This window comes from Vicia villosa, linkage group LG2 (genome assembly GCF_029867415.1).
Source record: "Vicia villosa cultivar HV-30 ecotype Madison, WI linkage group LG2, Vvil1.0, whole genome shotgun sequence".
Taxonomy (NCBI): Eukaryota; Viridiplantae; Streptophyta; class Magnoliopsida; order Fabales; family Fabaceae; genus Vicia; species Vicia villosa.
Window position 1 is genome coordinate 192,240,936 of NC_081181.1, and position 16,591 is coordinate 192,257,526.

Genomic DNA, 16,591 nt, shown 5'->3' on the forward strand with positions numbered 1-16,591 from the left:
ACAATAATGACATTATTGATGTTGGTAAAGATGGAAATTATGGTTTCCGTGCTATTGCAGCTCTACTTGGATGGAGCAAAGAGTCATGGCCTTTGATTCGAACGCAGTTAGATACTCAAGTTCATCAACACCCTCAATTGTTTTCCAATTTGTTCTATGACACTGTCTCTATAGTTAGGAATGTGTTACGACTATAACACTTGGGTATGCATTGTATGGATAAATGAATGATGATTCCTTATATGGGTTACCTTGTTCTTGTAGATATAGTGTCGTATTTGTCTTCTTTTCCAAAAAACTTAACATCACGTTTTTCTCTCTTGCCTTAGCACCATCTATATATACAAGCATGCATAAAATCGTTGTTGTTGATTTTGTCAACAATAATCATTGGGTTCATGATAAGTTGAAACCTGATTATTCATTGCCTTCTGTCACTGGCCGTTGACAGAATTGTACTGAATAAGCAAAAGCTTGGGAATCAGCATATGCATGACGCCTTAGACATTGGAAAAACAAAGTTAGGAAGTCATCCTAATTTGTTTTCTATTCTTATATGTAGCATATTTTTTATTATATGTATATATTTTAACGCATAGGTTTTTTTTATCGAGTCTATAATTTGAGAAAAAATAACAAAATTTACCTCGATGACTGCCGAAAATTTCACAATTTTTGGTAAGATAGGTATTTATCGGAAATTTCACCTTTATAACTGTAAAAAAATGTAATTTTTCACAAATTTATGATGAATTATTCAAATATTCAGTACACCCCAATAATTTTTTGAGAATTCCAGTATTTAATAAATTGTATAACGTTAGAACACCTAAAAATAAAGAGGTGTCAGGTATAAGTAGGGGTGTCAGGGTAAATCCTAGAAATTTTAGCACATTTCAAGTTTCAGCCCACCAATAAAAGATATCAAACACAATGAATTTAATTATGAAATTTAAACTGGTCCAGAGAAATGTTTTTTCTATTAAAAATAGGCCATCTGAATTAAAATATCATTAATATCATCTTTTATCTACCCTATCTAGCTATACTGTTTGGAAAGGGAAATATTCAATCTCCATTCGTCTCTCCTATGGATGTATATTTCCGGATATAGTCTCCAAGTATACTTTCAAACTATTCTTTAACAAAATGGAAAGGATTTACTAAGTGTTGTGGTGTATTTTAGATGGTTACGCAAATGTATTTCCGAATTTTTAGAAGGACAATATCGGATTTCATTAAGGTGACATTTCACCACCAAGGCTGAGAAGAACAACTCCCAAACCTTATCACATGAATGCAGATTGAGTCACTTGATTCCAAACCTTTGGCTGTGCACTACAAACCCACCCCTCCACGCTACCCGGGATGACATGAACTTGACCATAGGAATGACATGGAGATAATCTTGTTATCTTGTTGCTCAATCACTTTCATATGGTTCTAGACTCTGCAAGTGGGTTTAGCCATAGCTAATGCTTGTATCACGCGTCAACCTTTGTGTTTCATCCAATACAAATTACAATGCCATAGTTATTTAATCCAAGGAGCAATCTCTTCTCTTTTAGAGATTTTCCTATTTTGAAAAGATGAAGGAGATACCGAAACCATAGGAGATAGATGGTTCTTATTTATAATACTCCTTCCGATTTTTATTATAAGAAAAAGTTCATTTTCAGCGGCAAACCAAGCCAATCCATAAAGTATATTAATGAGTGATGAGTCCAATAACAAGACTTACATTCTTACAACAACGATGAAATGAATGGCTAGCAAATTCACCCCACACCTAACTAACCATGTATATTACTGAAGTACTAACCAAATATAAGTGAAAAATTACAAAGAAAAAAAAAGAAGAGAAAAATGTAAAAGCTTCTTCCACTCATCTCCATTACCTCAAATATTTCTTACTTAACAAAACCAACACGAGTTAATGATCAAGTAATTACGTTTTTTTTATCGGTACCTCGGAGTTTACAACATGCTGCATGCCAACCGCTTGCGCTGGACTCCGGGTGGTTTACAACACAAGTTAATGCTCATGTAATTACATTCAATCACAGACATTCCTATTTATAAAGACTTCACCTGCCAGAAGAACAAGTTAAAAAGGGTTAATAGAATATTAAACAAAAATAAAATGACCACACATATGAAGTAATGATATAGACAAGAGCACCAGATACAACACTGACACGCACACATGGGTAATAATTTGAAAAAGTTGAATAATAATCAGATATGTCAGCATCGTGTCGCTGTCGGATACGAGACACACATTCGATCAGAAGTGTTGGTGCCATAGAAATTTACGTGATCATACAGTATAATAATGCTAGGTACCTGGTCTTTGAGTTACCAAGTGTGAGTTCAAGATCATCTGTTACAAATTCTTCGTGGATCCTTTCTCCTTCCCAAGGCTTCACCATCCCAAATGTGTTACTTCCAAATGCAAATTCATCTGAGATGGCTTCTGACATAGGAATGTCAGCAGTGTAATCCGATCCCGCTGCAATAGCCGGAGAACACGTTCCACTCTGTCCAGGGGTCCACATACGTGAACCATTGCCTGAATAACCATCTTCCTTGAAAGCAAATGGATTTCGAGAGACAAGGTTGAATGTTGGGGAAGTTGGACTAGCGTGAGGAAGTTTGATCCCTGCAAACCATTCAGGATCAACTATCTGACGGCCGGGGCTCGGAGGACCAGACGAAGGCAGGAAAGAATAATGCTGTCCAGACCATCCCGGCCGTGCAGATCGATCTTCCCAGTCAGTAGTATTCATTTGTGGTGTTCTAGAAGTCGGAGAGCTCAAGGGAGGTGTGACAGGAGCGCTGATGGAGCCGCTGTGAAGGTAGGGATGTGGAAGTTTCGGAGATGATGCTGAAGATGAAGCTGTGGAGAGGTTTTTGAGCCATGGAATGAGGGAATTACCATCGTTACGATTTGTACCGTAAGGAGATGAAGATGGACTTGGGAAGGATGATGAGCCAGGGCTTGGATGGTAAGATGAGCAAGGACTTGCAGCCGATGATCCGCCAATCATATCCATATGCTCTAAAGGTTTGCATCCCTGCTTATGTAAAAATATTTCCATCAATTTATAAAAAAACACACGAGAAACTACGAAGTAGGTCAAAATTTAATGTTCTAAAAATCAAACCAAACAACAAACTAGAGAGACCTCCGGTTCATGGTTAAACTGCTTTAAACCGTTCGAATGGAGGAAAAACAAAGGTTGAACCGTTCATAAGTGCTTGTTCAGAAGTTTGGCTCTAAGCATGCAAGGATTACATGTTTGTAAAGTATCAAATATGCATGTTAAGGTCTAAATTAATACTGTCAAATTTTATCTAAGCAGCATAACTAGTCAAACCATAGCCCTTTCAAGAACCATATAATGGAAACAAAATTCAATGATCACTAGAATTGGTTACAGGACATTCAATCTATTTCAATATGAAACGCAATTCTTTCTATCTTGAATTTTTATCTATTCAACCATACATTGCCTCAAATTTGCAATATTTATCAATAATATATTCATCTATCTATCTTAAGATCAGTTTTCATCTATTAGCAATAATACTCCCTCTCGTCTTATTCTGAAGCACAAACACCACAAGGAGTAGGAATGTCTCAGTGTCCTACAGTGTCTGACGACCCTTGTATGACATGTGCCGAAAAAGTTAGATAAGTGTAGAAAAAGTCAGATAAGTGTCCCTAAAAAATAGTTTTTATCTTTGTTTCAACACTCTTTAAAACGATGTTCAACTGTCTATGTGAGATTCTGTGTTTTATAGGTCTTGTTAATAAAAAAAATTAATTACATTAATGGACTAACTAATCTAATTGGACAATATAATATATAGACAACATATATTATTTATTCAATAAATCTAAAAAATAATATTTTTTTTATAAATTTCTATCTTAAATTTTTGCATTTCAACCAGTGACATAAACTTTTTATTTTTTAGGGGTAGTATGTTAACTACATATAAAAACTAGTAACATTAGATTCTAACTATAACCATGAATTCAAACATGTCTGGAATGAAATGAATTAACATTACGGAGCACCTTCACAAAAGAAGGATCAATCATGAGAAGAAATGAAGCAAAAGGGTATACATAATGGAATCCTATGTGTCCACCAACTCAAAAATTGTCAAAAAGCTCATGCAAAAGTACCAACCATGATATAGAACACCTCACTTATGTACCCTCTCTATTTTCTAAATTACAGGTTTCATATGATATTTTAAAAGACATGGATATCAAGGTGGTGTCCTGGATTTGGAATGCTATTATCAATAGAAAAATTAGGAGCAAAACCTTGTATAATTGGTTGCATTCATCTCTAGATTTTTTAAGTGTTAAATTTATGTTTGTAATGGATTTGAATACCCTTGTACCCATTGATTAATTAATTTTGCTTAAAAAAAACGCCCAACAGGGGCATTTTCGTCATCCAACATTCAAAAAATAAAAATTAAAAAAGTTATAATTTCTCAGGTGAGAGTGACTATGAGTCAAAAAAAGTGATAGAGTCTTTACTCTTTAGTGCTTCCCACTAAAATAGGAGTATTACCATCACTAAAGAAAAATCTTGAATATAGAATTTTTTTTCTCCCTAATTTGATAATTGACATTAAAAAAACTACACTTTAAATGTCGGAAAAAATCACATCACAGTAACCCATAATTTTAACAAATTCAGCATCATTCTGTTAAGAAAATTTGATAATGTAAGGATGGTGAAAAGTAAAGTTGTTACCTTACGGTAAGTGGTTCCATCAGGTTCAACAGTCCAACCAGCTTCATTACAAAGAGCTTTAAGAACCTCATTGTTATCACAATGTTTAGGCAATCTAAAATTACCATACATTCTCAAACCAGAGAAGATCTTTGCAGCTATGGCCCTTCTTCTTCTCTCTCTCCTCTTGTTGTTTTCTCTCTCCTTCCATGTGGGCAGCCTCGTTCCTGAAGTCATACAGACCAAACCCAAAAAGGGTATTCAAGAAATGAAGAAAAGATGGGAACTTTGGAAGGTGAATGAGGTTGAGGAAAGGGAGGTGTGGAAATGAAGAAGTGGGGTGAAATTAGCAGGGTTTGAAGTGGAGAGTGATGTTTGTCGGAGAAATGAGAGAGGGAGAAGAAAAAGTGTGGAATGAAAATGAAGGAAAGGGAAAAAGTGAAGGGAAGCGTGGATTTTTGGTGGGGTAGATGTTGAAGAAGTACTTGATTAGCCAAATTTGCGGATCCAATTCATGAATAATGAAATTTGGATTTTGGTGTTGGATTCACTTATATTGGAATTCAATTCATATGGGGTCATAGACTCACAATATTGATCTTAGTATAACTATTTATTTAGTATAGTATTATTACAATTTAATGTAGAGAAGTGGTTTCTCTTAAATATCTACGACAGTTTTTAATTTTTATAAAATTCTAACTTTACCTTTTAGAAGGGATAGTTGATTAATGAGAAATGCTCAATTTTTTTATAAGCAATCAAATGTCTCAAAGAAAGTATTGGGCGTAGTCAAGGATGACAATTGTATTAGTTTTTAGTTTTCAGTGAATACCTGCAAAAGTTATCCACAATAAATAAAGTTAAAATATGTAAAATAGGTATAGACATGGACATGAGTAATTACTCACTTTAGCGGATATAGATGCGAGTTGTTCGTGAATTTAAAATATATCGAATTTAAATTTAAAAATTTTGTGTTGAACTCGAATGAAATTTTGAACTGAATTAATTCTTATTAAGTCGAGAAGAGGCAAATTCAACTCGATTCAACTTATGTTCAATATTAGAGGGATTTTAACAGGGACAAGTATTAAACATTTCCATCACACACCAATTTATATGTAAGCCATAGATATAACAATAAAAAGTATGGATGGTCATGATTGAAGAAAGGGAACTTGATTTATCCATTTTCTATCTTATAAAAATTATTTGCATAATAGCCCTATGAAAATCACTTAATGTCGTTTAAGCCAATTGTTAAAGGGGTTAAATAATTGAAATGGAAAATACTTAACATGTCCATTAATATATAAATATTTATATATTAAAAAAATATTAAAGTATATTTTCAAGTAAGAATATCTTTTTAAAAAGATATATTATGGACTCTGATGAAAGTAAAATAATAATAACCAAAGCAGTGTTAACTTTTCTTTTGTTCTTTTTTATTGGCCTTGAACAGCATAAAAGTATGGAGTGTGACATTTAGTCCTTTTTCTTTTTCCCATCAACCATTGTCATGTGGGTTTATTGATTAAAGTTCAGAAACTGGGTGTTCAATTAATGCAACTTTTTTCTTAGAATGTTGCTATATTCTATTGTGCGAAAAAAAAATTAAAATAATCAGGTTTAATAAAAAAATTTTAGAAAAAACCAAATTTTCGGGGTATTTACCAAACTGTCTAGGTTTGGGACTTACTGGAAGTGAATGCGCCAAATGAAATGGCGCATGCATAGGTTACATGCCAAACCATTTGGCGCAAATGCATTAAAATTAGGGCAAAAATTTTTTAGCCATTTGAAATGGCGCATAAGGCCAACCCTTAACACATAGGCGCCATTCCATTTGGCTCCTATGTGTGTGCCTTTTTTTTTCAAAATTAACCCGTTTCGGGTATTTTCGCGCACCGTTTTTTTATTCCGGTCTTATATTTTAGTAAAAACGTCTGATACATGGAGTCCGTAAAATTATCACTAACCCTAAATAACGTTTGCGTTATCGATATCGGTTTTTCACTAAAGCACAATTTATTGATGAAAGACTGATGAACGGTTACAAGAGGTGGTAAGGGAAACTGATACATTGTCTAAAAAAAAATACAGATTATATTAAACTTGTGACGAGGTCGCGCCACGATTAGGGCATCTTTTTCTATTGTGCCCCACCTGACGACAAATGCTGCATTTTCGCTTCATTTTGTCGTGGACGTCCATTTCGGTTCTAATCCGTGTACTATTAGGACGTCCCTTTTTCTTTCGCCGCATTGCGTCGTTATGCCAAACTACCTCTCCATCATACTCAGGCCAGTAATCCTCCTTGGCTACCACTGGAAACGCAACACTGTAAACTCTGAGCAATGTCTGAGTCTTGTAAATCGGAGACAGTAGTGATTTAGCGTCGCGGTGCGCATACGCACATGCAGCTATGACGTGCGAGCAAGGCATACGAAAAGCTTGAAACCTTCCACAATCGCACCAATCTTCGTCCAGAAGAACCCTATATTGTTGTCTTGGCAATCCCTCATTGTGGTCAATTGTCTCGCGCACACTGAACGTGCGATTGAATCGGTCGAAAGAAGTTACTTGATGAGTGTTTGCTTTTGCCGATTGCTGTTGCATAAATTTCATGCAACTATCACTTAATAGTTGACCAGATTGCCTAACATCACCCCATTTCCTGCCTCTCGTTGAGAAGAGTGAAGCCATCCTAAAGTATGTAGCCTCCACTAGTGCTGTGATTGGAAGGTTACGAATGCCTTTGAAAACGCCATTCATGGATTCCACGAGATTTGTCGTCATATGGCCCCATCGCACGCCCTTGTCGTAAGCCCTTGTCCATTTCTCCCTAGATAGGTTATCTACCCAACTACCTGCCTCTGGATTTGTCATTACAATCTCACTCCGATAATGCTGGAATGTGGGTTGGGTCAATGCATAACCAGCATTGACCAAGGCCTTTCTTAGATGTCTTTCCTTGATCTCCCGCATGAAGTTCTGGGCGATGTGGCGAATACAATAGACGTGTTTTGAAGGGGGGTCATGCCATCCGTTTGCTGGATTATTATAAGCACTCTCTATGGAAGCGTGCCTATCAGAGATTAAACATATGTCAGGCTGAGGAGCAACATGTTCTCGGAGGTTCCTTAGAAAGAAACTCCAAGCCGCCGCAGTTTCACCTTCGACGATTGCAAACGCCACTGGAAATATGTTGATGTTCCCGTCTTGTGCAACCGCCATGAGCATGGTTCCTTTGTATTTGCCGTATAACCATGTCCCATCAATTTGAAGTATGGGTTTACAATGTGCAAATCCTCGTACGCAAGGTTTGAACGCCCAAAAAAGCCGATGGAATATTCCGTTTCCTTGGACAGGGTTTCCATCCGGGGCATGCGCGGGCAGTGTCTCTAGAATAGTAACAGTGCCAGGTGCGTAACTATGTAGCGCATTGAGGTATCGGGGAATAATTTTGTATGACTCCTCCCAGTTGCCGTAGACTGTCTCAATTGCCTTTGTTTTTGCAACCCACACCTTTCTGTAAGATGGAGTGTAGTTGAAGGTTGTAACGATATGCGAGATAATATTTTTGACCTTCAGAGACGGATCAGAGCTTATTAGAGGCAAGATCTCCTGACAGATGAGATCGGCACTGAGTTTCGTATGATCCTGGGAAGTGTTAGGGTTGACACACGTGTGTTGCTGCGTAATCGACCCTATTTTCCATGCATTACTTCTCTTCCTATAAGAAGCCAACAGTCTGAAGCCACACTCTGGATTCTTACAAGTGATTACATACCATTCCAGGTTTGAACGATCTACTTCAAAATCAACGTTGTGCGCCATGTGCCATTTTTTATTGTTCTAAGACAAGCCTCCTTAGAGGGAAACTTGTCTCCTTCCTTTAATTCATCGTCAGTTTGGATGTACGGTGTGAAGAAGATGTCGGATGATGGTTCGTCACCTTCCAGGTTCAGGTTACTCATATGTGCTGGAGGTGCGTACACATGAGCTGGAGGCACCAACGTTTGTTGCTCGTCGTCGGATTCCTCGTTGACCATGTCGTCAAATTCAGTTTCCAGATCTTCTTCTTCCTCGTCTATGACATCAACTTCTTCTTGGTCGTTGACTGGTGGGTCTATAACTTGTGACTGGACAACATGAGTTTCTTGTGTCCCAACCTGTAGAGTAACGTACAACTCAATGGAATCCAAGCCAGAGTATTCGTGGGTAGTAAACATATCTTGCAGGTCTTCGTCAGTGGCAATCTCCATCTCATAAAACTTGACGGTGTTGTCGTCATTGAAAGAGGGACATTGGTAAAAAAAACGTTTGCAATAGGACCCATTGCAATCTTAGCGTATAGTCGCTGAATGAAGTACGAAAAGTTTGCTCTTTTGCTTAGCAAAAATGGAACAACCTGAGTGTTTCTCATCACAAAACCGGCTATTTCATGAGAGTAAGTCTCACCATTTAGATGGGCATGCACAAGGTACTGGGTAGATGAAGTCATTTCGACGGGGAAGTGGGTGGGTGTTGTAAGATCAAGTCAGATTAGGCAAAATTTCTAGTGTGAGTTGTAATGTTTAGAAAACATTGGTTGTCTTATATATGGTGGTTCTTACAGCTTTGCATTGTTTCAACACACAGACACGCTGATCTAGGGCGGTCCCAAGATTCCGAATTGATTTAAAAGACATAAACACTGATCTAGGTCTGCCACAAGATTCCGAATTGATTATAAAAGACACGCACACTGATCTAGGGTTGTCGCAAGATTCCGAATTGATTATAAAAGACAAACGCACACTGATCTAAGGCTGTCCCAAGATTCCGAATTGATTATAAAAGACAAACGCACACTGATCTAGGTCTGTATATATATATATATAAACATATTTTAATAATTATATATATATATATATATATATATATATATATATATATATATATATTAATTAATAATTATATTTTACTGTATATATAAATTCAATTATATATATAATTAATAATTATGTATATATATTATTAATTATATATATTATCAATTATATATATAATTAATAATTATGTATATATATTTTAATTAATAAATATATATATTTTAATTAATAATTATATGTATTTTAATTAATGTACATATCCGTTAGGGTAATTGATGTTCAGACGACAACAACTAACCGAACAACCACATTTATTTTAATTCAATGATCCGGCGTTGGCAACACAAAAGACAAATGCACACTGATCTAGGGTTGTCCCAAGATTCCGAATTGATTATAAAAGACAAACACACACTGATCTAGGTCTGTATATATATATATATATATATATATATATATATATATATATATATATATATAAACATATTTTAATAATTATATATATATATATATTAATTAATAATTATATATATTTTAATTAATAATTATATTCTACTGTATATATAAATTCAATTATATATATAATTAATAATTATGTATATATATTATTAATTATATACATTATCAATTATATATATAATTAATAATTATGTATATATATTTTAATTAATAAATATATATATTTTAATTAATAATTATATGTATTTTAATTAATGTACATATCCGTTAGGGTAATTGATGTTCAGACGATAACAACTAACACAACAACCACATTTATTTTAATTCAATGATCCGACGTTGACAACAAAAAAGACAAACGCACACTAATCTAGGGCTGTCCCAAGATTCCGAATTGATTATAAAAGACAAACGCACACTGATCTAGGTCTGTATATATATATATATATATATATATATATATATATATATATATATATATATATATATAAACATATTTTAATAATTATATATATATATATATATATATATATATATTTTTTTAATTAATAATTATATATATTTTAATTAATAATTATATTTTACTGTATATATAAATTCAATTATATATATAATTAATAATTATGTATATATATTATTAATCATATATATTATCAATTATATATATAATCAATAATTATGTATATATACTTTAATTAATAAATATATATATTTTAATTAATAATTATATGTATTTTAATTAATATACATATCCGTTAGGGTAATTGATGTTCAGACGACAACAACTAACCCAACAACCACATTTATTTTAATTCAATGATCCGGCGTTGACAACACAAAAGACAAACGCACACTGATCTAGGGCTGTCCCAAGATTCCGAATTGATTATAAAAGACAAACGCACACTGATCTAGGTCTGTATATATATATATATATATATATATATATATATATATATATATATATATATATATATATATATATATATATTAATTAATAATTATATTTTACTGTATATATAAATTCAATTATTTATATAATTAATAATTATGTGTATATATTATTAATTATATATATTATCAATTATATATATAATTAATAATTATGTATATATATTTTAATTAATAAATATATATATTTTAATTAATAATTATATGTATTTTAATTAATGTACATATCCGTTAGGGTAATTGATGTTCAGACGACAACAACTAACACAACAACCACATTTATTTTAATTCAATGATCCAGCGTTGACAACACAAAACAACCGGTAAATCACGATATTACATTGCAAAAAAGAAAATAACACAGAACAACTGGTAGTACACGCTCACTCATTGCAACAAATAAAACAACACTTAACCTAAACTATTCAAGTATCACTGCAAGAACGAGGGGATTTTCAACGCGTCGGTTAACTTCTCCACTGTGTGTCCAAAACATTAGATCCACGTCCACATCGTCTTTCACACGATCCCAATAATACATGTACGTGCCTTCAGGGTTATTATCCGTCAACATAATGTATGGACATCGGTAATCTATCTGTTTAACTTTCCTGGTTGGACCATCTAGTTGACGAAACCCAGTGTTGATGGCTCTAACAATTCTCTAGAAATTCCAATGGGGGTTAAGGCAAACTCGCATGTGACTACCTTCCTCAAAGAAGACCACAGCCCAAACTGAGTTCATTTTTTAGTGTTTGCAGTAAGAATGAAAGAAGAGTTAGTACTTCAACTCCACACACACACACCTCTATTTATAGCGGGTGAAATACGGAGGGAAATTTTTTTGTTAATTATTAATAACTTAAATAATAATTGGAAACCTTGTAACAATAAAAAATCATTTCATTGAAATATGCCAAGAGCATTTAATTGAACGGTACAGAAGTTACTGAATGGGAGGTTTGACGGCAGAGAAAATAACGTATCCGTTCCTTCGACGAAAGTCCGGTTGATAGTCCAAACGCCTCACAGGTGGTGGAGGCTCAGAAGTCCGGTGCGTGCTATCTGGCCTTATTCGAGATCTCATTTTTTTGTGTGTGTACTAATGCACACAAAAAACCCTAATTTATAGAGGGACGGACGCCTTGCCTTAGGTCTGTATCACAATGTACTGAGGTAAGTTTTTAGTATTCCATATTTTTCATACACATTCTTTTCCACTCTAACTAAATCATTATATTTACGTTGTAGATTTTGTGTGAAAAAAATGGACTTCACACTAAATCCGCGGTCAAATATCTCTATGTACCGCACGCTGATTGATCACCTGGGACCCCATCAAGTATTATCTCTAATCTTTTTCTTTTTTATTAGAGTATTTTTTATAAATATTTTTTCCCGAAATAATGTATAACTCTTATGCATGCAGTTCATATGGCGACCGTATCTCGAATGCGAGTATGAGCCTAGAGCTCAGGATGCAGAAATTTGAACCACAAAGTGTTGCATAATCCGGTACAACATCATAGAAATGCATCAAAGTGACCGGGTCATGCTACAGTTTGGAATGCGTCAACGTATACCCGACCCTCCCGTTGACTTGGGAGTGTGGCACCTCAGACGAGTTAACCATCAATGGACACACCAAAACTGGAAGGATTTTGCACCCGATCACCGCCAGATGTGGAAGGACCGTTGCCAATATGTCCTAAACTTCCCCGTCAGTGACCATGAAATGAAACCATCCCCCGAGTACACGAGTTGGTATCGTACAGCTACATCCCCTAACTTGTTTATTGCAGCTCCGTTCTATTTAAATGATCCCCGTGCACACAACTACATCTTACCCCAACAACAACAACCGGAAGAGGAAGAACAACAACAACAACAACAACAACTACGGCAACAACAACGACAACAACAACGCCTACAACAACGCCAACAACTACAGCAACAACAACTACAACAACAACAACTCCAGCAGCAACAACTCCAGCAGCAACAACAAAATCTTTTCAGTACTCCATCCCGTTCCGCCCGCAACTACCAACAACCAAATATTTTCCCATCCCAGTCTCAACCATTACAAGAATATGAAGACCACCATCATTCCGCGGACCAATATCAGACCCAATCACAACCATTTGGATTTGCAGCGTTTGCAGGGTCAACAAGGGCTTTCGGCCAAAACCTTACTCTCGGTTCGTCAAGCCTTCATCTAAGTCCCGACGATGGTCCTCATGGTGAATCCTCTCACCGTGGCACCCCCTCCGGCTATGCAACACCGTCAAACCAATTCGGCTTTAATCAGGGTAGTTCTAGTGCTGCTGGATGCTACGAACCTGAAGTCTTTTCCCAACCCACTCCACCACCACGACTTAACACGTTTGAGGGGATGGGTAACCGACTTTACAACAGCCGTTTTCCGGAAAATTATGGGGGCGTGGACGAATTCATAGACAGCGACCCACAAGACATCCCACTTCCAGGCCCAGTGACACAAACCCAGCAAGAAGCACAAAGGGGCAGGGGTAGGGGTAGAGCTAGAGAAAGGGGTGGTGCCAATATTCGCGGCGGGATCAACGATCGCGGTAAACGTGTCATAACAAGACCAGGGTGCGGAACGGATGGCTATCTTGGTGATGGACGCCATTGATCATTTTGTTGTATTTTCTTTAATCAATTGTGCCGATGTATCATTTCTCTAATTATTTGTAATCGATGTTTCGTTTCTTTATTATATTGAAACCGATGTTATATTTTCGGTTTGCAAATGTCAATTTACGTTTTGTGCACTACATTTTTAAGACTAAAAAAAATATTTTAAAAATTTATTTATATATATATCTTAACTAATAAAATAAAAATGGAATTTTAAAAATATATAAATTGACAAACCTTAACTAAAAAAAATAAAAAAAAATGAAAAAAAAAGGATTAACCCTAATGCGCCAAATGGTTTGGCTATTAGGGCAAAAAAATAGCCTAATGCGCCATTCCATTTGCCGCAAACACACCCTAATTTAGTGTGTGCCAAATGGTTTGGCGCATTCACCTATTTCCAACACTATTACGCCATTTCATTTGGCGCATTCACTTCCACTCGGTCCCAAACCTAGATAGTTTGGTAAATACCCCGAAAACTTGGTTTTTTCTGTAATTTTTTTATTAAACCTGGTTATTTTAATTTTTTTTTCTCTATTGTGCAAAAGAACTTTTATTCATCGCAGAAAAATTAGAAATATTGCCAACCGACTAACTATGACTATTGATGTGTTTTCAGGGTATCCGCAAATTTCAATAAATGATAGGAGTATTAGTATTAACATTGCACATTCGTTCTAAATCGCCATATCAGAGATCAACACTACTATATTGAGTCCACCTCATCAATTCATCAACAATTCTAATTTTCGAACAAAATTGATAACACAAAATACAAAGCAAAAACTTTACATGATGAAATTAGAAAATTGAAAAAGATAAAAAGATATGTGTTTTAGTGTAAATTGAGTTCAAAAAGAGGTTTAAAATGAATTCTTTCAGAAATTGGCCCAAGTGCTTTTTATTTATGTATGTATTCTCTTCAACCAACCAAAGTAACTTTAACTAGTGTTAGAAGAGGAACACCTAGGTCCTACACTACAAATAAGACACAATTTTCACTGGACAATTGCAAAAATAGAGAACATATCTAGAAGAAAAGTTGCAAAATAATTATAAAGAACCGAAAAGGAAAAAAGTGTGGAGATGATATCAAAGGTAAAGTAGTAGTCGTTCTTGGTATTATAAATTATAGGGTTAATGAACATTTTGGTCCCTATAAATATTGCAGATTTCGTTTTTAGTCCTTTCAAAATTTTCCTTTAAGAAATCGTCCCTTCAAATTTTTTCGTCTAAACTATTGGTCCCTAACGTCAAATTTGCTAGAGATTAGCTACGACTTTAGCCACTGATTAGCTACGAAATTTGACATTAGGGACCAATAGTTCGGAAGAAAAATTTTAAAAGGACGATTTTTTGAAGGGAAATTTTGGAGGGACTAAAAACGAAATTTAAAATATTTAAAGGGACGAAAAAGTTCATTAACCCTAAATTATATTATATGATGGTGTGTGTTTAGTATTCACGTATCCATTGGTAATGATCAAATTATTGATGAAAAATGTGTTGTTAAGATAACGTTTATTCCATTACCAACGGTTTATAATCGTCACTATGTCATTTAAATTAAAAATGAGATGGAAATTGGACGTGAATAAAATGAATTGATTTGAAGCTTTGTTTATTTTAAAAGAATGTAATAAAAGGTGCAACTATATTTGTAGTTCTAAAGTTTTTTTTTTAAAGTAAAAAATATATATGGATAAAGTTTATATTAATAATTTTTATTTTAAATTAATAAACCACCAATAAATTTTTTAAATTATTAATTTCTTTAATTAAATCTTTAAATAATTTAAAATCAAATATATTAATTTAATCCTTAATTAATATAAAAAGTTCATGTTACTTTTTATCATCTTAATAGTTTGAATTAAATTTACTATTTTTTTGGCACTTCTTGAGCTACATAATAAATAAACTTCATTACTTTTTATCATCTTATTTTATCAGTGTGGAAACAATAGGATGTTAGTCATTTTGATTGAATGAATGAAATGCACGTGTAATCACTATTATTCATCGGTACAAAATTTTATTATAGAAAAAATAAATGAAAATGGATAAAATGAGACTAAAATTTTTGGATCTGTATGATTCGAACTACTATAACTAGGACTGTTTTTGGACCTCTGAATTCGAGAACCGGACTGGAAATCGGACTAATAGACCGGCCGAAATGACAGTCGGTTCGAGAGTGAATAATTTTTTATTCGATACCAAAAATGGATACTATATTGGATATTTATTGGATACAAAAAAATGATTCATCACTGTTTTGATCCTGTCCAAATTTACCCAATTACTATTTCAATTCAGTTCTCGGGATAGCAAATTTCTAGACCGGACCTATAACAGCCCTAACTATTATGGAAATTTCTTTGTACATAGGGTGAAAAACATCCCTGAAAATCCTAAAATACCCTTTGATATATACCGGAAAACATTTCATAAAAATTTAAGACTTTTGTTAATTCGGATATGTATATCCGAATTCACCCCAACGGAAATTTGAGATATTGGTTAATTCGGATATGCATATCCGAATTAACCAAAATTCTAAATTTCTTTTATTTTATTTTTAAAAATATTTATTTATAATATAGTTATAATATAATTAAAGTGAGTTATTATTAATAAAAAATAACTTAAATACAGATTATTATAAATAAGAAATAAAGAGATTAAATAAAATTTTAATTTTGTAATAATTTATTTGTCACAAATTATAAAAGTAATTATTTTTTAAATGACTACAACATTATGCATTATAATTAATCAAATTATCATATTAAAAATATCCTTCTATTTACATTATGATTTTTTATTTATATTAACTTTTTTCTTTAATTAATTTTATATAAAAATAAT

General features: G+C 33.8%; 1 protein-coding gene across 1 annotated transcript; it reads right to left on the reverse strand.

Moving 5' to 3' along the window:
- Window positions 1-1,607: 1,607 nt before the first annotated feature.
- On the reverse strand, window positions 1,608-5,307 carry LOC131653402 (BES1/BZR1 homolog protein 4-like). Its single transcript, XM_058923534.1, has 3 exons — window positions 4,785-5,307; window positions 2,347-3,077; window positions 1,608-2,091 (listed from the first exon to the last, which is right to left on the reverse strand). Exons 1-3 carry the CDS (start codon window positions 4,998-5,000, stop codon window positions 2,088-2,090), a joined length of 951 nt encoding a protein of 316 aa, XP_058779517.1. The 5' UTR covers window positions 5,001-5,307; the 3' UTR covers window positions 1,608-2,087.
- Between the last annotated feature and the right edge of the window lie 11,284 nt (window positions 5,308-16,591).